The sequence below is a fragment of the Rhinopithecus roxellana genome, chromosome 11, assembly GCF_007565055.1.
Source record: "Rhinopithecus roxellana isolate Shanxi Qingling chromosome 11, ASM756505v1, whole genome shotgun sequence".
Classification (NCBI taxonomy): Eukaryota; Metazoa; Chordata; class Mammalia; order Primates; family Cercopithecidae; genus Rhinopithecus; species Rhinopithecus roxellana.
This window is the reverse complement of record NC_044559.1, coordinates 112,885,955-112,909,505: the sequence shown is the minus strand read 5'-3', so window position 1 is coordinate 112,909,505 and position 23,551 is coordinate 112,885,955. Positions and strand designations below refer to the sequence as shown.

The window sequence follows — 23,551 nt, the reverse complement described above, 5'->3', positions numbered from 1 at the left end:
CAGATGTTGGGAGTCCCCAAGCATCTAACGCGCCGTTTGTTTTCAAAAAACCTCTCCCTGGCGCCCAGGCGGCTTTTGCTGGGCTCCTAGCCTCCTGTGCAAATTGTTCCCTTGGCCATTGTCTTCCAGGACGCTCCGCTGCGCAATCGGGGAGCAGGTACAGCGCCCCGCAGAGCGCCGCGCGGTCGAACCCGGCCAGGTGGCGGAAGCGTTCGCGGCCCTTGCCGCGGGGCCTGGGAAAAAGGTGGCCCGGGCGCCAAGGGCGGCTGCCAATGCAACTCGCAACTTTTGAAATCAATCCTTTTTTGCATCATGCAACGGATGCCACCGCTCCTCGGGTTTGCAACCCCCCACCCCTCCCCCGAGACCAATCATTGCCGCGCTCGGGCCTGCACGGCGCCCCCGCCCCCTTCCCGGGCCGCACGCCACCACCCAGCAGCCCGGGCCGCCTCTTAAAGGGAGGTGGCCGGCCTTAAAGGACCCCCGCGCGCCCAGCCGGCGGGAGCGCGGCGGCCCGGCTCCCGCAGGGCCGCGCCGAGCCAGGCGAGCCCCCACGGCGCTCAGGCGCGGGCCCGGGCCCCCGCCGCAGCCGCCGCCGCCGGGCGCGGCATTTTTATTCAGGCGACGCTTAAGGGAGCCCGGCCGCGCCCGGTGCATTGTGGGAGCAGCCCGCGGCCCGTTTTCGGGAGGAGGCGGAGGGCGCAAAGCGAGCCGGTAAGCGGCGGGCCCGGCGCGGGGGGGAGGCGCAGGCTTAAAGGGGAATCCGGGTCCGCAGGCCCGCGGCGGCCGTTGCAAATCCCCCTCCGGGCCGCCCGGGACCGCCGGGGAGACGCGCGCCGCCGGCCCCGCCAGCCTTGCCTGGAGAGGGGCAGCGCCGGGCTTGGTGGGGCCGCTTTAAAAAAGAAGCGCCGCCCGCGCCGCCGCCGCCGCCGCGCGGGGCCGGGGAAGGAGGGAGGGAGGGCGGGGAGGAGCGGAGGGGAGGGCGGCGGCGGCCACGCAGGGGTTAATTTTTTCGCCCGCCGACATTTTTGCGCGGCGACGGCGGCGGCCCGTGCGCGCGGCGGGAGCGGCCGGCCCGGGGTCCCGGGGCGCCTCCGGGGCCTCCCCGCCTACCCCTCTCACCGCGCGGGCCCCGTCGACCCGGGGCGGGTGGGTCCAGGCGTCCTCCCCGGCTCCTGGGCCGCGCGCGCGCTACCCGCCGCCTCCCGCCGCTTCCCGCCGTCCCGAACAGGGATGGCCCGGCCAAGGCCCCGAGCTGCCGCCTCCGCCCCGCCGCCCGCCCGCAGCCCGGGCCTGCTGGGCCTTCCGAGGCGGCGGCGAGGGCCTGAGCCCGAGGGTGTCCCCGGGCTCCCTGCTCCCCGCCCCGGCCGCCTCCGACGCGGGCGTCCTGGAAAGCGCGCCCCATTGTGCGGGGCCGGCGGGGAGGTAGGTCCGGGGCTGGCGGGGCAGCGCGCTGGGGCCACCCCGCTGACCGGCTCCCCGGCTCCGCACGCTCGTTGGAGGAGGAAAAAAAAAACCAAACTGGAAACGTGCCCAGGAAGGAAAGGGCTAAACGTTGCTTTAAATATTCATGCCATTGTTTTAAAGGCGTAAACATGTGGCTGCGGGGTCGCGGGACACTGTCCCTTATTAATGCAAATGGATCCCCCTGGTGCCTTAATCACTGCACATTTCCCCCAGCACGCCTCCTCCTTCCCATACCCTCCAAAAATGTAAGAATCTAGTACCTTTTTCATTAGGATGTGAGGCTGATTTGTGTCCTTCGGACCATTCTAATTTTAAATCTGAGCGCCCTCCTGATACAAGGTGTTTTAAACCCCCCCCCTCCCCGCCCTTAAAACTCTGAGAAGATCGTGTTTTAAAAGGAAGTGATCTCCCCACAATTTTCCTCCCCACCTTTTTGGGAGCTGGGAGAGGAATATAGATGGGAGGTAGGAAAATAACTGAGTGCCTCGTGAGTTGGATTTTTTCTTTCTTTCTCTTTTTTTTTTCTGGTAGGGGTGAGGCTGTGTTAAATGCGAGGTGTTTTTTGAGGAAAGGACTTCGTTGTTTTTGTTGAAACGCCTTCCAAGTCAAAGTGGTATTCAAACTTTCCCCCAACTCTAAGATGGCTTCAAAATTCTGTTCTCTGTCACTTGGCGGCCAGCGCCTGCTCTTTTTGGGCAGGGAGGCTTCTTGGGATCGTGTTGGAAGGCTGAGTCCTGTTCAGTTGTTACGTTTCCCACCGAAATCATTACTCATCTCAAACCGTGTTTTTGTGAAGACGGTTTGGATTACTGCCCAAACTCGGGTTTCTTGAGATTTATATGAGCGATGTGCGTCCCAAGGGATGGAAAACTCTATAAATGGGAGTTATGTTCTTAATCATAAATTTTATAGGGGAAACTGACCTTAAAACTTGGGGTGTCTGTAATTCTAGTCCCAATAAAGTATCTGTCTGGAGGTTTGTAAACTCGAGGAATACATGTTGTTTTTTCCTTTAGCCCCAAAGTTTAAAAAACGTAGGAGTACTTGTTCCAGAAACCTAACGGTGGTACACAGGGCCGAAATGCTGGTGATTTAGTATGGCTTAATTTATTGTTAAGGTTCTGCAATGAAATGATAATGAGGAGTAGCATATTTTGTCAGTGATGTGTGTACTAGTTTGCTGGGCTACATGTTTGCTTTCTAGGAAATAGCACTGCATGAAAACTTCAGAGAACTTTTCAGGCATTCTCCTGAAGAACAGACCTTGCTGTGTTAAAAGTGCCATTGCAGTTTTTAAGTTGTGCCCTTTGTAGAGGACTCCTATTAGTTTTGGATTGCATTGTATATTTTATTTGTTTGTTTGTTTTTTGAGACGGAGTCTGTTGCCCAGGCTGGAGTGCAGTGGCTCGATCTCGGCTCACGGCAACCTCTGCTTCCCAGGTTCAAGCGCTTCTCTTGCCTCAGCCTCCCAAGTAGCTGGGATTACAGGCGCGCACCGCCACCTTCGGCTAATTTTTGTACTTTTAGTAGAGACAGGGTGTCGCCATGTTGCCCAGGCTGGTCTCCTGACTTGAAGTGATCCACCCACCTTGACCTCCCAAAGTGCCGGGATTATAGGCATGAGCCACCACGCCCAGCCTTTTGTTGTATATTCTTTGGGCTCAGAGGGAAAACGTGTTTTTCTAAAATTAGGATTTAACATCGTGAAGAATTTTGTCCAGTGCATTTACATTAATGTCCTTTTCTGCCAAGTTTGTATTGAGCGTTTCATTTTTCTTTATGATAAAGCAAAAGATACCAAAGATTTTCCAGAAAAGTCACTTTAGTGAGGACTGCCGCTTTCTAAACCACATTGCTTCCAGGTTGACATATGAAGTGCCCAGAGGTGCTGTTCTAATGCTGAGTCCTAGAAGAACCTTTGGGACTTGCTGTTCAAGGTGGCGTAGTGTCATGTGAACCTGCAGGCTGGCCCTCTGGCCACAGTTAAAACCACAGTCCAGATGTCAGGTCTTGCGTAGATGTCTGTGCTGACATAGTCCCTTTATGAAAAGATCTATTTTGTCATATGCTCTGCTGTGATGAATATAAGTGGTCTTGATGATTTCAGCCCTTGTCACATTTACTTTTCCCTGTCATGTATTCACTTGATTCGCTGGCAGGTTCCCGTGGGAATTCTTTTCATGGCATCTTTGTGTTTTGGTGACACCCAGGTGGATCCATAAAGAACCCAGCCAACGCGCAGAGGGAGGGGAGGGGCTGAGCTGTGATAGAGCGGGGCCCAAGAACCATGTCTACGCGGGAGTCCTTTAACCCGGAAAGTTACGAATTGGACAAAAGCTTCCGGCTAACCAGATTCACTGAACTGAAGGGCACAGGCTGCAAAGTGCCCCAAGATGTCCTGCAAAAATTGCTGGAATCTTTACAAGAGAACCACTTCCAAGAAGATGAGCAGTTTCTGGGAGCCGTTATGCCAAGGCTTGGTAGGTAACCCAGTGTTTGTTTGAAGGTCTGCAATCTGACAATCAGTGAGTTAAAAACCAGATTTCTCGCCTCCCATGTTGCCTATTTATTTTTTATTAATTTTTTTTGCTTTTATAGATTCGGGGAATACACATGCAGTTTTGTTACATGAATATACTACATAATGGTGAAGACTGGGCTTTTAGTGTGGCCATCACCCAAATGGTGTACATTGTACCCCCCTTTTATTTTTTTTGAGTTTTTGTGAGAAGGATTAGAAGAGCAATCAATGATAACTATGTTACTATATAAGTTCTTGTAACTTATATAGAGAAAGTACTTGAAATGCATAAAGAGGGGTACTCTTGACAGTTTTTAAATTATGGAGTATGCGATTGAGATTGTTATATTACAGTTAAAACTTTTTTACTGTAATGTAACAAAACTTTTTTAATAAATAAAACTTTTTTTTACTGTACTTGGATGGCAGTGACTGTGTCAGGAGGGCATTGGGGTTGTCTGCAGGATGCATTGGGTGAAAATTGTGTTGTAGGGAGGAGGTGGGACTGCTCCAGACCCAGGACTGGATGGATCTCTTCTTGACCCCAGCTTGTCTTCTGGAACCAGGGCAGTGTCTTTTTTCTTTGTTAAATTCCTGATGTCATGAGTGATTTCACTTTTCCCAAACACAGAGCTTAGAAACAGATTCTGGGCTCCCGGGGTATTGTTTATTCATGTTTCTTGTGCAGTTTATTAAGTACATGGTACAAGACTGTGATCACTTGTGTTCGACGCATAGTTTTGGAGGTTTGGATGTTCTGTAATTACTGTGTGACTTGCTCAGTTTTCTTCCTTTTGTTTTGAAATGGAGTCTCGCTCTGTCGCCCAGGCTGGAGTGCAGTGGCGCGATCTTGGCTCACTGCAACCTCCGCCTCCCGGGTTCAAGCGATTCTCCTGCCTCAACCTCCTGAGTAGCTGGGATTATAGGGGCCCGCCACCACACCTGGCTGATTTTTGTCTTTTTAGTAGAGACGGAGTTTCAGTGTGTTGGCTGGGCTGGTCTCGAACTCCTGACCTCAGGGGATCCGCCTGCCTCAGCCTCCCAAAATGCTGGGATTATAGGCGTAAGCCACCACACCCAGCCAAGGTTTTCATTTCATTTCTTTTTGGCTATTATTTTGTAAAGTTCACTGGTTATGAGCCTGGGGCCTCCTTTCCTCCCAGACAGAGAAAGCAGATAAAAGCAGACTTGCTCTGGTTGGAAGGGAAGAAATGTTACACCCCAGTCCCTGCTGACCTGCAGGACTTTCAGGAGCTCAGTTTGAAAACAGTTCCTCGGCCGGGCGCGGTGGCTCAAGCCTGTAATCCCAGCACTTTGGGAAGCCGAGACGGGCGGATCACGAGATCAGGAGATCGAGACCATCCTGGCTAACTCGGTGAAACCCTGTCTCTACTAAAAAATACAAAAAACTAGCCGGGCGAGGTGGTGGGTGCCTGTAGTCCCAGCTACTCGGAGGCTGAGGCAGGAGAATGGCGTAAACCCGGGAGGCGGAGCTTGCAGTGAGCTGAGAACCGGCCACTGCACTCCAGCCTGGGCGACAGAGCGAGACTCCGTCTCAAAAAAAAAAAAAAAAGAAAACAGTTCCTGCCGTCCAGCTGATGGTCAAATTTTGGAGAAATACCACGTGGGCTAGCTGATTTGATGTTGGCTTATCTGTCGAGAAATCAGAATATACTGAGGAAGCTGTTAGATAACTGTCAAGAAAAAAAGCTATTAATACTTAATGCTCAAAAACCAATGAAATTAAAACATTACGGGATAAAGTAAGAATTACTATTTATAACTTCCTCTGGCACAGTCACTTACTGTCACTCATATTACGTCGTGAATGTCACCCAGCCCTCCTGAGCCTCAGCTTCCTAATCTATAAAATAATAATTACTGTTTGGGGTTGGGTGCAGTGGCTCATGCCTGTAATCCCAGCGCTTTGGGAGGCCAAGGCGGGCGGATCACTTGAGGTCAGGAGTTCAAGACCAGCCTGGGCAACGTGGCGAAACCTGTCTCTACTAAAAATACAAAAGTTATCTGGGCCTGCTGTTGTGCGCCTGTAGTTCCACCTCAGCCTCCCAAGGAGCTGGGAGAATCCCTTGAGCTCAGGAGGCGGAGGCTACAGTGAGCTGAGGTCACACCACTGTACTGCAGCCTGGGTGACAGAGTGAGACCTTGCCTCAAAAAAACAAAAAAAAAATTACTGTTTTGCATTGTTATACCAAAAATGTGTGTAGGTGTGCCATGTGTATCTGTACTTATATGCATAATACATGTATGTGTATACACTCTGTACACACGTATATGTGGTATGTATGTGGGTTTTTTTGTCCCTTTTTTTTTTTTTGAGATGAAGTCTCACTCTGTCACCCAGGCTGGAGTGCAGTGGCACAATCTCGGCTCACTGCAACCTCCGCTTCCCGGGTTCAAGCAGTTCTCCTGCCTCCACCTCCCAGGTAGCTGGGACTACAGGCGCATGCCACCACGCCTGGCTAAATTTTTTTGTGTTTTTAGTAGAGATGGGGTTTCACCGTGTTGGCCAGGCTGGTCTCAAACTCCTGAGCTCAGATTATCCACCCACCTCAGCCTCCCAAAGTGCTAGGATTACAGGCGTGAGCCACTGCGCCCGGCTGTATATTTTTTTAACTTTTTTTTTTTTCTTGAGACAGAGTCTAACTCCATCACCCAGGTTTGAGTACAGTGGTACACTCTCAGCTCACTGCAACCTCTGCCTCCAAGGTTCAGACGATTCTCATGCCTCAACCTCCCTCCAAGTAGCTGGAATTACAGGCACACACCATCACACCCAGCTAATTTTTTTGTATTTTTAATAGAGATAGGGTTTCACCATGTTGGCCAGGTTGCTCTGGAACTCCTGACTCTAAGTGATCCACCCACCTCGGCCTCCCAAAGTGCTGGGATTAAAGGCGTGAGCCCCCGTGCCCAGTCTCTTTATGTTTTTAACTTTTTTCTAATTGAATGTCATGTTATCTGGCTTCAGAAATGGTGTTAATTGAAGGGTTAACCAAAACAGCTTTTAAATGTATACACAATTACTAAATGTATCCTAAGAAATGTTAAAAGAAGTGTGCCTTAGAACTTGAGACATCTGTTGCCTGGTACCTAAGAGCTATCAAGTTATGATTGCTGCTGTTGCCGGGATGGTGCGGGTGGGTGGGGGTGGGTGGCAGTGATATGGTGCCTTGGGTTGTCTTTCTGTTAGAGGAGGTCAGTATTGCTGAAAACCTTCCAGCAGGATTGCCTATTGCCTCCTGGTCATTAAACCGAAACTGCCCAGTCTAGTATTTAATGCTTTCCCGACCCTGCGGCATTTGCCTCTGTTCCCAGTCACCTTCCCTCTGGACTGTCCCTCTCTCTTGCCATTTGAAACCCTAGTTTTTCAAGGCCTGTGGGCATCTCAGGCTCACCCCTTCTCTCTTCCTTCCTTGAAATGTGGTTGGTGATTTCTAAACCAATCACTATAGACCAGTGCTGTCCAAAAATACAATGCAAACCACATGTGTAATTTTCAAATTTATAGTCGTCATATTTTTAAAAACCTGATAACAAGAATCAGGTGGAATTAATTATAATCTATGTTATTTAACACAATATATAAAAATAAAATGTCTTTTCTTTTTTTTTTGAGATGTAGTCTCGCTCTGTGGGCCAGGCTGGAGTGCAGTGGTGCGATCTCGGCTCACTGCAAGCTCCACTTCTCGGGTTCAGGCCATTCTCCCACCTTAGCCTCCCGAGTAGCTGGGACTACAGGTGCCCGCCACCAAACCTGGCTAATTTTTTGTATTTTTAGTAGAGACGGGGTTTTACCATGTTAGCCAGCATGGTCTCGATCTCCTGACCTCATGATCTGCCCACCTCGGCCTCCCATAGTGCTGGCATTACAGGCGTGAGCCACTGCGCCTGGCCGAAAAAATGTCTTTTCAGTATGTGTATATAAAACATTATAATGAGGTGTTGGTTTTTGGTACTAGGTGTTTAAAATCAGGTATCTGTTGTATACTTACAGCACCTCTTTGTTTGTCAGATGCGCACGCAGCCAACCCTCTGCGTGCCACACCACATTGGACAGCGCTAGACCCTATTCTAGTAGACTGTGGTGGCACAGGTGTGAAAGAGAAACCGTGGATAACGGAGCTGCTTTTCAGCCCTGGAGTCGTGCTCAAGAGTCCCCAGTTGCTCTGATCAAAGGACTTGCTAAATTTAGAAATAAAGTGCTTTACAAATCAAATATATTTAATTGAAATTTAAGATTATTCAAATTAACATTTAATGCTATCATTCAGCAAGGATTTAGTGTCTCTTTCAGTAGTCCTCCAGTTTAAATGGAAGTCTGAAAGAAAACTGCCTCTTATTGTTTTCCAAAGTAAATAGTAATATACTCAGAATAACCAGTTGTCGGAATTATCATTTAGGGAGAATCCATTGAGTTAAAGAGTGGTACTTCTATATAAAGGTGCTAAAGAGTGTGGTGAGAGGAATTTCTGAGAGGTTGTGCCCAGGGTCTGTTTACGTGAATTATCGCACACATTCTCCTCTGACAAATGAAAACTGATCCAGTGCCTGAAATGGTTGAAACTTGCCATTCTGAGCTTCAGTTCTCCATTCCCTAAGCGAGGTCTTCCAGCAAGAGTTTCTGCTTTGTCATCTAGTGTAATAAAAGATCAGCCAGTCACCGGGCGCGGTGGCTCAAGCCTGTAATCCCAGCACTTTGGGAGTCCGAGACAAGCGGATCTCGAGGTCAGGAGATCAAGACCATCCTGGCTAACACGGTGAAACCCCATCTCTACTAAAAAATACAAAAAAACTAGCCGGGCGAGGTGGCGGCCGCCTGTAGTCCCAGCTACTTGGGAGGCTGAGGCAGGAGAATGGCATAAACCCGGGAGGCAGAGCTTGCTGTGAGCTAAGATCCGGCCACTGCACTCCAGCCTGGGCGACAGAGCGAGACTCCATCTCAAAAAAAAAAAAAAAAAAATCAGCCAGTCTTCACAGCCTATGGCTTTTTATTCAGTGCGATTTCATTTTTGCGGCAGGAAAGATCTGGTGCCTCCATGACCCGCCTCTGTGAGGTCTGCTGCTGTGGTGAGATCGACTGAGGCAGTCCTTCCCGGCTCTTTCACTTACACAGAGTATTAAAGGTCGTTTTAGTGCGATTCAAATTTGATTTATACTTGTTTGAAATTCTGAATTTATAGGGTAGATTCAAGCACATAATTTTTTCCTTTTGTCCTAATTCTGGCTTTTTCCCTGCTTCTGGCTGTTGGACTGCAAAGTAGAAGTACAGCGGCCCCCTCCGTGTCTGTGGAATCCTCATCGGGGGATTCAACCAACCACAGACTGAAAATATGCAGCGGAAAAAAAAAATGGATGGTTGTGTCTGAACATGTACAGAATTTTTTTTTTTTTTGGTCTTGTCATTATTCCCTAAACAATACAGTATAACAAATATTTACATTGGATTTACACCATATTAGGTATCATAGGTGATCTGGAGATGATTTCAGGAGGTATGTGAGAAGATGTGCGTAAACCTACGCACATTATATGCAAATATTGGGACATTTCAAATCGGGGTTTTGAGCATCTGTGGATTTTGGTGTCTGTGGGAGTCCTGGAACCAGTCCCCCACGATACCAAGGAACAGCTGTCCTCAGAAGAGGCCAGAAGAGTGTCCTTCTGAGGGGTGTAGGGCTGCTCACTGTGTTCAGCTTTCTTGGTGGGAATGCTAGTCTGAGTTTGTAAAATGCCTGCGTTACAGGTAATGTTTAAAGGAGTACAGCCTTGTCTCCAAGACAAGGAGTAGCTTATCTTGACTACTACTGGTAGTCTTGACTACTCTGACATAGACGCCAGAGTGTTTATATACATGCTTGATTGGAAATTTCATTTGAATTGTCTATTGGGATTTGTCCTTTTCATTTAATCTGTGTGTGTCATTTTCAATTTTAACTAGAATGTAAAAGTAGTAATAGCATTTTTCAGTGTAAAAATATTTTACAGATTTTCTGATGGGTCAATATGATAATGGCTAAAGATGTACTTAAAATAACTATAATTAAGATAACCCCAGCTCCATTGATAGGATTCTCATCTTCAAAGAAATTGCATATGGTACCAGTCACATGCTACAGTAATACAGTAAAATAATATAATAAAAATCATACAGTGAAAAAGATTTTTATTCAAGACATCATTAAGGTTTTAAAACTGTGCCATATTGGAGTTGCGTCTTGATGAGTAACATTTTCATTGGTATTTTCCATCCTAAGCTGGATATGTTTCACGTTTATTTCAGTTACGCTTCTTGATAGGAAACACATGGCTTCATTGGCAGCCTGCAGTTTCCATAAGTGTCTTATGAGCTCTTCCTGTTCAGTGTACTGGTGGTATAAAATGAAATGGCTTTCCCGTTTTATTTTTGGATGCTAATAACTTCCATCTCCACAGGCATTGGAATGGATACTTGTGTCATTCCTTTGAGGCACGGTGGGCTTTCCTTGGTTCAAACCACAGATTACATTTACCCGATCGTAGACGACCCTTACATGATGGTAAGCATGAGCTGATGTGTTTTTGTGACTGGAAGGGCTTATTCATTTGGTTTGGGTTGTGGCTGGGGTTTTGTATGTATCTGTGGGGTTTTGGTTTTATTTCTGTTACATCCCAACTATACGGCCCCACCCTGCTCAGGCTCCTGCAGTTGCTGAAGTCAGGCCTGTCCCCTGCCCACACATGGCACTGGGCGTAAAGCAATTAGAGAGGAAGGAGGGAAGGCCCTCTGCTGCTGTTGCACCTGAGTACATGCTGTGCGTAAGAACACCTCTTGTTTAGTAGCGTGTCAATGGACTAAGGCTTTTGTCGTTTTCTTCTTTCTTGCACTGTCCCGTCTTTGACATTGGTAACTTCCATCACCCCTGTGTTTTAGGCGGGGGATGTTACTGTCCTCTGTAATAGGACTGATCCTAAATGTTTCCTTCAAGAAATCAAGGAGCTAGTATCTCATCACAATTAGATGTCTCAAACATTAATTCTGATATCTGGTTAATTCACTCAACCCAGCCACCTGCACACCTACCACCGTGTGATGTGCCGCTGTGCGTAGTAGGTTTCTGACCACTGAGTTAAAGTTCCTAGCCACTGATGATGTACTGCTGAGCTGTGTTCCCCAGTTGTTCACTGCGTAGTTGCAGCCAGCCACCCTTTGATCCACCCAACCTTTAACCCCAATTCCCTCCCACCCAGGAGGAGCCAGTGGAGAGACTGGGAATATCTGGTTTGCTATAAAATGCCAGGTGTTCTTCATGTGTGGCAAGGACAGTGGGATCAGGCTACACTGTAGGGACTTTATCATGAGGCAGCCACGTGGGGAGTGTTCTCCCTCAGGTACCAGTGGCAAATACCAGATTATTGGAAACCTGTATTCCTTCTGCACATCCATCTGTTTTCTCCTCTGGAGCAATACTCTTGAGACTGGGCAGATAAGCCACAGCCTAGGTCCCACCTGACCAGGTGGCAGGGATGGCTAAAACCAGAATCCACTATTCTCCAGCATCTCCTAAAATGAGAGCACCCAGAACAGAAGGGGCACTAAATCACCACCCCCTAACTAGCAATTGGCTTGTCCAAGTTGTGGACCACCTGTTGACCTTGTGGACTGGCTTGATGATACTGAAAGTGCAGTCACAGACGGTTGTTGAGCTGCATTGCTGGCTTCCAGGAATGTATAAGAAAACATAAAGCAATCAATTAAAAAGCCATTGGAAATGATAACACTTGGGAGTTTGATTATCCTTATGTCAGAAGGAAAATTTGTGTTTTCTCTTTACTATCTATAAAATATAAAACTTTAGATAAGGGCAACTTAACTTTAAATCTCCAGTGGCAATAAAAAAATCTTCGGCCGGGCGCGGTGGCTCAAGCCTGTAATCCCAGCACTTTGGGAGGCCGAGACGGGCGGATCATGAGGTCAGGAGATCGAGACCATCCTGGCTAACCCGGTGAAACCCCGTCTCTACTAAAAATACAAAAAACTAGCCGGGCAAGGTGGCGGCGCCTGTAGTCCCAGCTACTCGGGAGGCTGAGGCAGGAGAATGGCGTGAACCCGGGAGGCGGAACTTGCATTGAGCTGAGGTCCGGCCACTGCACTCCAGCCTGGGCGACAGAGCGAGACTCCGTCTCAAAAAAAAAAAAAAAAAAAAAATCTTCATTACCACATTTCTGTTGAATTGCATTTTAAAGTTCCTAATAAAATGACATTTACTGGGAAATGCTTCTCTTTTTTTTTTTTTTGAAAACAATATGACTTCAGCCCTGGGTATTTTTTTATTTGTTTCTTAAGATGATTTTTCTGTTTATCTCATACAACCTTGAAACTACACAGTTTTTTTGTTTTTTGTTTTCTTATTGTTTGTTTGTTTGTTTGTTTGACAGAGTCTTGCTCTGTTGCCCAGGCTAGAGTGCAGTGGCATGATCTCAGCTCACTGCAACCTCCACCTCCCAGGTTCAAGCGATTCTCCTGCCTCAGCCTGCCAAATAGCTGGGACTACAGGTGTGTGCCACCATGCCCAGCTGATTTTTGAATTTTTAGTAGGAACGGTGTTTTGCCGTGTTGGCCAGGCTGGTCTTTAACTCCTGGCCTCAAGTAATCCACCCAATTCGGCCTCCCAAATTGCTGGGATTACAGGCGTGAGCTATCACACCCAGCTTAAGCTGCAAACATTTCTTAATCCAAGTGCACAAAGACTGTCTCCTTCTCTATAACCACTAAAGCCAGCCATTTTTAGAATCTGTTTGGGATACATGGCTGTTTCCAGCTTTTCTTTAGGAGAGTTGTTTGCAGGCTTTTTCACTCTAGCTCTTCCCCACAGTGTCATTTCTAACCTTGCTTCTCCTCATTCCCTGCACATACACCCCTTCCCCATCTAAATAAATTGAGGACTTCTAAAATTTAGAATGGAGAAAAACTGGTACATTCTTTGTTCTGCACAAGAAAGAGGTGGTAACAGGAATGTCTGAGAAAAAACGAATGGCCTGGTAACTCTGTGTTGCAGGAAAGGTCGCCAGTCTGTAAATCATAGAAACTGAGGACCCCATCCCAGTAGCTGCCACTCCTGGAAAGTCCCCAAGTTCTCTGTGGAGTCCGCTCCATGGCTCACTCAGTTTCTGCAGATGGAAAGTTCCCGGTTGTCCTTTCTCACGTTTCCCTCTCTTCCCAGGGCAGGATAGCATGTGCCAATGTCCTCAGTGACCTCTACGCAATGGGGGTCACGGAATGTGACAATATGCTGATGCTCCTTGGAGTCAGTAATAAAATGACCGACAGGGTAAGTAGGAGCCACCCAGCTGCTGTCTGGTCAGTGTTGTCCTGGTGGCATCTCTGGCCTTGGTTAGACTTGGTTTCCCATCCGGAAAACGAGGAGCCCAGGCCATATGGCTCCCTGCACTCCTTCTGGCTTTCCACTTTTTGGCAGTTACCAGTAAATTAAAATGAGTGAGCCTGGCCTGTTCATCTCTTCACTTCTGCCACCTGCTCCCTTTCTCTCTTCTTGGTAGACTGAAACCAAGCCTTTTTTTTTTTTTTTGAGACGAGAGTCTTGCTCTGTCGCCCAGGCTAGAGTACAGTGGTGCAATCTCATTCCGCTGCAACCACTTCCCGGGTTCAAGCAGTTCTCCTGCATCAGCTTCCCAAGTAGCTGGGATTACAGGCGCGTACCAACACACCTGGCTAATTTTTTGTATTTTTATTAGAGATGGAGTTTCACCACATTGGCCAGGCTGTTCTCGAACTCCTGACCTCAGGTGATCCACCCATCCTGGCATCCCAAAATGCTAGGATTGCAGGCATGAGACACCATGCCTGACTCAAGACATTTGTGTGTGTGTTTTGTTTTGTTTTTTTGAGACGGAGTCTCACTCTGTCACCCAGGCTGGAGTACAGTGGCGCGATCTCAGCTCACTGCAACCTTCACCTCCCAGGTTCAAGCGATTCTCCTGCCTCAGCCTCCTGAGTGGCTGGGATTACAGTTGCATGCTACCACGCCTGGCTAATTTTTGTATTTTCAGTAGAGACGGGGTTTCACCATGTTGGTCAGGCTGGTCTCGAACTCCTGACCTCAGGTGATCTGCCCACCTCGGCCTCCCAAAGTGCTGGGATTATAGGCGTGAGCCACCATGCCCGACCTGTGTGTTTTTTAAAATAAAGTTTCATCCATAGTATTGGTGCCTCAGTGTGAATCAGGCACAGCCTTACAGATGTGGGACACGTGGCACTTAGAGGGCACTCCCTCTGCTGTGGCTGGGGATGTCATGGACGTAGATGGTAACGGGCTAGGGCTACTATGTGCTCACGCCTCTGTGTCATCGCCTAGCATTCTGTGCCCTTGCTGCCTGAACCTGTTCTTTGAACCAGAGATGAATTCCTGCTTAGATAGACAGGCACTTGTTTTTGTCCCAAAAAGCCCCAACAGTTTGTCCTGCCTTAGAGAAACTTGAGTTTCCAGTAGGCCCTTTCCTGCCCTCGAACATGGGCTGTGGTCATCAGTGGTGCATGGTGGTCTTGGCACAGCTCTGCCAGTGTGTGTTACTCATAGCCTGCAGCCAATCCTTGGTAGGATGGATGCCTACTCCAGGGCAGGGGACCTGTGCTTAAGAAGCCAGTGTTGGGATTCTCAAGGAGCACTAGACAGCTGGCTTCCAGCAGTCATCAGACCTAGGGCTGGTCCTGTGCACTGAGTCACAGTGTCGGTGTCTGGGCTTTATTTACATTGTTGTCTAGAATATCTTCCAGCATTGCATAAAATGATTACACTGTGGAATATTTTCTAGCTTTTGTTTTTGTTTGTTTTTGAGATAGGATCTCCCTTTGTTGCCCAGATTGGAGTGCAGTGGCGTGATGAGAGCTCACTGCAGCAGCCTCAGCCTCCCGGGCTCAAGACATCCTCCCACCTCAGCCTCCAGAATAGCTGGGACCACAGGCACATGCCACCACACCCAGCAATTTTTTTTTTTTTTTTTTTTGAGACGGAGTCTCACTCTGTCGCCCAGGCTAGAGTGCAATGGCCAGATCTCAGCTCACTGCAAGCTCCGCCTCCCAGGTTTACGCCATTCTCCTGCCTCAGCCTCCCGAGTAGCTGGGACTACAGGCGCCCGCCACCTCGCCCGTCTAGTTTTTTGTATTTTTTAGTAGAGACGGGGTTTCACCATGTTGGCCAGGCTGGTCTCGAACTCCTGACCTCAGGTGATCTGCCCACCTCGGCCTCCCAAAGTGCTGGGAATACAGGCGTGAGCCACCACGCCCAGTCGCCCAGCAATTTTTACATGTTTTGTAGAGAAGGGGTCTGGCTGTGTTGCCCAGGCTGGTCTTAAAATCCTGGGCTCAAGCTCTCTGCCCACCTCGGCCTCCCAAAGTGCTGGGATTACAGGTGTGAGCAATTATGCCTGGCCCCTAGCTTTGGTTAACAACTTGTCCTGTCTAAACTTTCAGGACTTCCTTTAGGATTTTATGGTTCTTTTTAAAAACTGTAAGTGTAAAAACCTTCTTTTCTGGGTTTTCAACAGAGTTCTTTGACTTTTTATTTGTACCTTTTTCAACCCTAGGAAAGGGATAAAGTGATGCCTCTGATTATCCAAGGTTTTAAAGACGCAGCTGAGGAAGCAGGAACGTCTGTAACGGGCGGCCAAACAGTACTAAACCCCTGGATTGTCCTGGGAGGAGTTGCTACCACTGTCTGTCAGCCCAATGAATTTATCATGTAAGTTGATTTTTGTTTCATACCACCTGACCTGTTCTCTCTGTGTCCTCTCTTTTTAAAAATGGATGGATTAAGGTTGGGTGCGGTGGCTTACGCATACAGTCCCAGACTTTGGTAGGCCGAGGCGGGCAGATCACTTGAGGTCAGGAGTTTGAGGCCAGCCTGGCAATATGGTGAAACCCTGTCCCTACTAAAAATACAAGAATTAGCCAGGCATGGTGGTGCAAGCCTGCAGTTCCAGCTACTCTGGAGGCTGAGGCAGGAGAATCTCTTGAACCCCAGGGGTGGAGGCTGCAGTGAGCCAAGATGGTGCCCCTGCACTCCAGCCTGGACAACAGAACGAGATTCTGTCTCAAAAAGAAAAAAAAAAAAGGCTGGAGGTGGTGCTCACGCCTGTAATCCCGGCATTTTGGGAGGCCAAGGCGGGTGGATCACCTGAGGTCGGGAGTTTGACACCAGCCTAACCAACATGGAGAAACCCCATCTCTACTAAAAATACAAAATTAGCCGGGTGTGGTGGCACATGCCTGTAATCTCAGCTACTTGGGAGGCTGAGGCAGGAGAATTGCTTGAACCCAGGAGGCGGAGGCTACGCAGTGAGCCGAGATCGTGCCATTGCACTCCAGCCTGGGCAAAAAGAGTGAAACTCCGTCTCAAAAAAAAAAAAAAATAGATGTATTGAGATACAATTTGCATACTGTACAATTCACCCATTTAGAGTCGGTGGTTTGGAGTATATTCAGAGCTGTACAACCATTACCTCAAGAAACCCCATCTTCCTTGGCTGTCACTGTTCAGTCCTCCTGCCCCATCCTGGATTCTGTCACTTAGCGTAGTATTAGCATTTTTTTTTGTTTTTTTGTTTTTTTTTTTTTGAGATGGGGTCTCACTGTGTTGCCCAGGCTGGAGTGCAGTGGCGCAATCTCGGCTCACTGCAAGCTCCGCCTCCCGGGTTCACATCATTGTCCTGCCTCAGCCTCCCGAGTAGCTGGGATTACAGGCGCCCGCCGCTGCGCCTGGCTAATTTTTTGTATTTGTAGAAGTGACGGGATTTCACCGTGTTAGCCAGGATGGTCTTGATCTCCTGACCTTGTGATCCGCCCGCCTCAGCCTCCCAAAGTGCTCGGATTACAGGCGTGAGCCACTGCACCTGGCCTGCATTTTAGTTTTTTTAATTGAAATATAATTCACATACAGAATTTCACATAACATAGATTTCAGCATTTTGAAGTACACAGTGTGTTGGTTTTTAGTATTGACAGGTTGTATACCCGTCATCACTATCCAATTCCAGAACATTTTCATCACCCCAAAGATAAGCCCTGTAGCTCACTCCCAGTTCCCTCTTGCTCCCATCCTCTGGCAATGAAGAATGTGCTTTTGTCTGTAGGGATTTGCCTGTTCTGGACATTTTACAGAAATGGAATCATGCAGCATGCCATGTTGTATCTGGCTTCTTTCCCGTAGCGGAACGTTTTCCAGGTCCATCCGTGTTGTAGCATGAGTCAGCATTGCATTCCTTTCCATGGCTGTATAATCCATTGCATGGATGGACCCTGATTTATTTAGCCATTCCTCAGGTGACGGACCTTTGGGTTGTTTCTGCCTATTGTGAATGATGCTGCCATGAACATTCATGTGTAAGTTTTTATGTAGACATGTTCCAGTTCTCTTGGGTGTATACCTAAGAATTGACTGGGTCGTGTGGTAATTATATTTAACTTGAGGAATCATCAGACTGGTCTCCAACATGGCTGTGCCATTTTACATTCCCAGCAGCCATGTATGAAGATTCCAATTTCTCTACGACCCCTTCAGTACTTGTTTTCCTGTCTGTCTATTGGATTCTAGCCAGTCTAGTGGGTATGAAGTGGAATGTCTTTGTGGTTTTGATTTATGTCTGCCTGATGACAGATGAGGCTGAGCATCTTTTCGTGTGCTTACCACCCATTTGTGTATCTTCTTTGGAGAAGTTTCTCTCCTAACCAAGTTGTCACTTTCCACATTTGATGTCTTGTTAAGAAAAGTCAGTCTTAGGCTGGGCACAGTGGCTCATGCCTGTAATCCCAGCACTTTGGGAGGCCGAGGCGGGTGGATCACAAGGTCAGGAGATTGAGACCATCCTGGCAAACACGGTGAAACTCCGTTTCTACTAAAAATACAAAAAATTAGCCGGGCGAGGTGGCGGGCGCCTGTAGTCCCAGCTACTCCAGAGGCTGAGGCAGGAGAATGGTGTGAACCCGGGAGGTGGAGGTTGCAGTGAGCCAAGATCGCACCACTGCACTCCAGCCTGGGTGACAGAGCCAGACTTTGTCTCAAAAAAGAAAAAAAAAAAATTCAGTCTTGTTGGCTGGGCGTGGTGGCTCACGCCTGTAATCCCAGCACTTTGGGAGGCCGAAGCGGGCCAGTTCAAGACCAGCCTGGCCAACGTGGTGAAACCCGGTCTCTACTAAAAATACAAAAAATTAGCCGAGCATGATGGTAGGTGCCTGTAATCCCAGCTACTCAGGAGACTGAGGAGTCTTTTGAACCCAGGAGGCGGAGGTTGCAGTGAGCCCAGATCATGCCGCTGTACTCCAGCCTGGGTGACAGAGTGAAACTTGGTCTAAAAAAAAAAAAAAAAAAGAGATCTAGAACTAGAAATACCATTTGACCCAGCGATCCCATTACTGGGTATATACCCAAAGGATTATAAATCATGCTACTATAAAGACACATGCACACATATGTTTGTTGCAGCACTATTCACAATAGCAAAGACTTGGAACCAACTCAAATGTCCATCAATGATAGACTGGATTAAGAAAATGTGGTGCATATACACCAAGGAATACTATGCAGCCATAGAAAAGGATGAGTTTGTGTCCTTTGCAGGGAGATGGATGAAGCTGGAAACCATCGGTCTAAGCAAACTATCACAAGAACAGAAAACAAAACACCACATGTTCTCACTCAGAGGTGGGAGTTGAACAGAGAACGCTTGGACACAGGAAGGGGAACATCACACACCGGGGCCTGTCAGGGGGTGTGGGGCTGGGGGAGGGATAGCATTAGGAGATATACCTAATGTAAATGACGAGTTGATGGGTGCAGCAAACCAGTATGGCACATGTATACCTATGTATCAAACCTGCATGTTGTGTACGTGTACCCTAGAACTTAAAGTGTAATAAAAAAAATTTTTTTTAGATCAGCTTTATTGTACAACTGAGTCTGAATTCAAAGACAAAGACATTTATGTCTTCAGGTCTGGTTTCTGGAAAACCAGTTTCTTGCATAGTCACAGATTTCTATTTTTCAAAGCTGAGAGGATACAAATGGTGTAGGTTGAGCTGGGGAGCTGGGTGTTGGCATTGAAATCTGCGGCCCTGGCTTTGTTTTCGTTGATTTGGGTGAGTACTGGAGGAGGCCAGCATCGGAGAATGGAACGATTATGTGCTCAGCTCCTGAAGCTGTGAAAGGCACAACTCTCAGACCTGCTTCCTGGTAGTGTGGATGCAAATCCGGTAGATATTTCACTGGGGGCGCCAGCTGCCATCTTTCAGAGGTGCCTTTTTAGTATTGCCTTCTGTCTCTAAGGGACCACCGAGGCATCTGGGTGCCAGGTAGGAAACTCACAGTCGGTCAGTCTGAGTTTGAGAACCTGGTGGCAGAAATCACCAAGACATTAGACCCACAGATCGCCAGCAGATCCACCAAACCCCTGGGCCGGACAATCCATCGTGAGTCTCTAGGATATCAGTGGTCATAAAGAAGCACTCTCTGTTTCAGAAGCTTTCGAATGCTGGTGGGTCTGTAGCGAAAATGACACACACAACTTGTGTGTGGTCGAGGGGAGATCTGGACCTGATGAAACTTTTGAAGGCTAAATGTTTTCATTCCTTTTTTTAAAAAAAATTATTGTTTTTGAAATGGGGGCCTTGTTGTGTTGCCCAGGCTGATCCTGAACTCCTGGGCTCAAGCGACCCACCCACCTTGACCTCTCAAAAGTGCCGGGATTACAGACATGAGCCACTGCACCCAGCCTGACGGCTGAATGTTTTGTTCCAGCAATAGCCTCAGTAGCAGGTTGGAAGGCTCTGTCCCATACATGCTGGTGGTTGGCTTCAGTTTAAGTAAATGCAAAGGCAAATATATTTCTGACAGAATATTCCTTCTCTTGTGTTAATAGCGATGAGCTCATCTCCTTGGTTAGTTTGACTAGAACGTGCCCTTTTTCTTTTTTCTTCAGGCCAGACAATGCAGTGCCAGGGGATGTGCTGGTGTTGACAAAACCCCTGGGGACACAGGTGGCAGTGGCTGTGCACCAGTGGCTGGATATTGTGAGTAAACCACTGCTGTGCTGGGAGGGGGGGGAATGGGACGTTTGTAGGTAATTTTTGTTGGAGAACTTGGGAAATGAGGTTTTTTAGTTTCATATCCAGGGAGTTAATGTTAGTTAAGTCCTTAAAGAAATCCTAGGAATTGTTCATATTCTTTAAATAACAGTTTTGCATATTGAATGCTTGATTGCAGTAGGTAAGCCCCAGCTTGGAGCTTTAAGATATTTCTATATAAAGAATTTGCTTGGCCGGGGGTCAGCTTTGTTTACTTGGCCCTGAGATAGCTTCGTCTTTCATGTCTTAAACATGACTAAGAAATAATATGGAGGATAATGTGTGGAAGGCGTGGTGTTTGGGGTATAAATAAAGCCAGGGTTATTGACAGTTTAAATTTTTTTTTTTTTTTTTTTTTTTTTGAGATGGAGTTTTGCTCTTGTTGTCTAGGCTGGAATGCAGTGGCACGATCTCCGGCTCACTGCAACCTCCGCCTCCTGGGTTCAAGCGATTCTCCTGCCTCAGCCTCCCGAGCAGCTGGGATTACAGGCCACCACACCCAGCTAATTTTTGCATTTTTAGTAGAGATGGGGTTTCTCCATGTTGGTCAGCGTGGTCTTGAACTCACAACCTCAGGTGACCCATCCGCCTCGGCCTCCCAAAGTGTTGGGATTACAGGTGTGAGCCATCTTGCCTGGCGACAGTTTAAATTGTTTTATGTGGTTTTTGGTTGTTTTTGTTTGGTAGTTTTGTCTTTTGAAACTGATTAGTAACTCAGAACATTTTGATAAATAAATCTCTTGTGGAGAATGAATCTATCTAGAATGAAGATACGTCTCCTGAGTCATTTTTCCAGTGAGCTATAATCATACTTTAAGATTGGTTTTCTTCATTGCCATAACAACTCACAAATTAATAAGATTGGGGTATATTCTCACATATCATGGTGCATTTAATTTCTACAACTATCATCTGAAACTACCAGTCCTGAGAAACAGTTGAAAGAGAATAATCAATAATTGCACGTCTTTCATCAGCCTGGTATATCTTAGCTTGATGTAGCAGGGTAGAAAAATTCTCTAAGGCTGCTGCGTTCTTTAGCTGATTTTTCCCTCCTCCCCCTGTGATGGGGAGCAGAGCGGAAGGCCATTGCAGAGATGTTGCACAGAGGCGCCTTCCAGCCCCACCTCCCAGGCCTGAGCTAGCAGGGAGCTGGAAGCAGGCGAGGCAGGGAGTGTCAGGGATGGGGGAGCCCTTCTCCACTAGCAGGACACTACACTGCGTCTACAGCAGTGCTGCTCTGTGTCCTGCTAGGCTACACATACCCAATAAATCACAGCATTTGATTACAGAAACGTGGGATGAGAACAGAAAAGACGCCATGCTGACAGGTCTAATGGACACCTAAAATACTATCCATGGAAAAACCAGAGTTGGAAAGTTCAGTTTTCTGAGTTAAAGTCCCTAGAAGTTAAATAAGGAAAAAGTTGCTGTTTTTCTCAGTGGCTGGAAGTAAAGATTAATGACGTTTTCCTCTCTTTCTCTCCCTCACCTATGTTCCTATTACTAGCCTGAGAAATGGAATAAGATCAAACTCGTGGTCACCCAAGAAGACGTAGAGCTGGCCTACCAGGAGGCAATGATGAACATGGCGAGGCTCAACAGGACAGGTATGACAGGCGGGGAGGGCGCTTCGGTCCCAGGGGTCCAAGATAGTAAATGTCTTAGGCTTTGTTGGCCACATACTGTCTCAGGGGAGGTGGCCAGTTTTTTGACCAGTGACTACAGACCGTCTTCTCCTGGTACCAGGTTGGTGTTCCATGGATCACTACAGATGGTCCCTGACTTACAGTGCTTTATGATAAAGAAGGAAGTCCTAGCCTCTGACATACCAGAGGGACTGTTTCTAGAAAGCATTTGTGTGGGTTACCTATGTAAGATTTGGAAGCAAACCATTCAGAATGGAAATATAGAAAGTTGAATATACTGGAGCTATTTCCAGAACATGACCTTGGAAGCCTAAAGGTGCTCCCACTCCCACCCATCCCCTGCATTCCTGCTTAGGGGTAACCACTGAATTTTGTGTTTATTTTCTTGCATTTTAGAATGTTTTTATCGCACAGCCCTTGTGTTCTTAAGCGGTAAATTAGTTTTACATTTTTTTAACTTGTTTTTATCCACTATTGTTCCTGAGAGTCTCCTTGTTGTATGTAGCTGCAGTAGATTCCTTTTGACTGCTGTATGATTTTTCCACTACCTTCTCTGCTCTCCTGTTTTTACACTGGGGTGACTGCTATGGACTTCCTAGGCCCAGCCCTCTGATGCACGTGTAAGAGATCAGTACTGGCTCAGCTTTTATGGATAGTGCCAAACTGTCTTCCGAAGTGTTCACCACAGTTTACAATGGCACGCTGTGTTTAAAAAGCGTTTTTGAATATGTCTTCTCTTCCCATTTATTTTATACATTTTTTCTACTATAAAAGAATTACATGCTTATTATAGAAAAGTTTTTAGAAAATGGAAAATAGTATAGAAAAAAGTTGTCCATAGTCCCTCTACCCAAAACAGCTCCTGCTAGCATTTTTATGTATTCTTCCAGGACTTTTTTCATGTTTGGCTGGTGGTTTACTATTGTTTTAAAGTAGTGGTTAGTGTAAGTTTTCACTATATAAGTGGTTAGTATATGTATTTGGAGTGCCTGCTTTCATTCTTTTGACATGACTAATGTTTCTCATATTATATATCCTAGTAAACTTTTTTTTTGAGACAGAATCTAACTCTGTCACCTAAGCTGGAGTGCATTGGCATGATCTTGGCTCACTGCACCCACCACCTACCAGGTTCAAGCAGTTCTCTTGCCTCAGCCTTCCCAGTAGCTGGGACTACAGGCATGGATCACCATGCCCGGTGGATTTTTGTATTTTTGGTAGAGACGGGGTTTCACTATGTTGGCCAGGCTGGTCTCGAACTCCTGACCTCAGGTGATCCATCCTCCTCAGCCTCCCAAAGTGCTGGGATTACAGGCGTGAGCCACCGCACCTGGCCTTGAGTCTTTTCACTAAATGGTGCTGGAACAAGTGGACATTCACATGAAAAAAATTATTCTGGATACAGATCTTATATCTTTCATAAAGATTAACTCAAAATGAGTGTTTAGTGTATTTTCACACTGCTATAAATAGCCAAAACTGGGTAATTTATTTATTTATTTATTTTTTGGAGATGGAGTCTCACTGTATCACCTAGGCTGGAGTGCAATGGGGCGATTTCGGCTCACTGCAACTTGTGCCTCCCGGGTTCAAGCGATTCTCCTGCCTCAGCCTCCCAAGTAGCTGGGATTACAGGCGCCCACCACCACACCCAGCTAATTTTTGTATTTTTAGTAGAGACAGGGTTTCACCATGTTGGCCGGGCTGGTCTTGAACTCCTGACCTCAGGTGATCCACCCACCTTGGCTTCCCAAAGTGCTGGGATAACAGGCATGAGCTACC

General features: G+C 47.3%; 1 protein-coding gene across 5 annotated transcripts in view; it reads left to right on the top strand.

Moving 5' to 3' along the window:
- The first annotated feature begins 415 nt into the window (after positions 1–415).
- Positions 416–23,551, top strand: part of SEPHS1 (selenophosphate synthetase 1) — a 31,110-nt gene continuing 7,974 nt past the window's right edge. Inside the window, exons 1-7 of one of the 5 annotated variants that reach the window (XM_030940624.1) lie at positions 422–714; positions 3,678–3,947; positions 10,442–10,545; positions 13,210–13,317; positions 15,590–15,744; positions 19,976–20,066; positions 21,631–21,730. In XM_030940624.1, the coding sequence (XP_030796484.1) occupies positions 3,755–3,947; positions 10,442–10,545; positions 13,210–13,317; positions 15,590–15,744; positions 19,976–20,066; positions 21,631–21,730 (751 nt within the window). In that variant the 5' untranslated portion in view covers positions 422–714; positions 3,678–3,754. Of the gene's footprint in view, positions 715–1,078; positions 1,426–2,986; positions 3,948–10,441; positions 10,546–13,209; positions 13,318–15,589; positions 15,745–19,975; positions 20,067–21,630; positions 21,731–23,551 lie in introns of those variants that run through there. The other 4 variants (XM_030940625.1, XM_030940627.1, XM_030940626.1 and 1 more) reach the window with 4 other exon arrangements.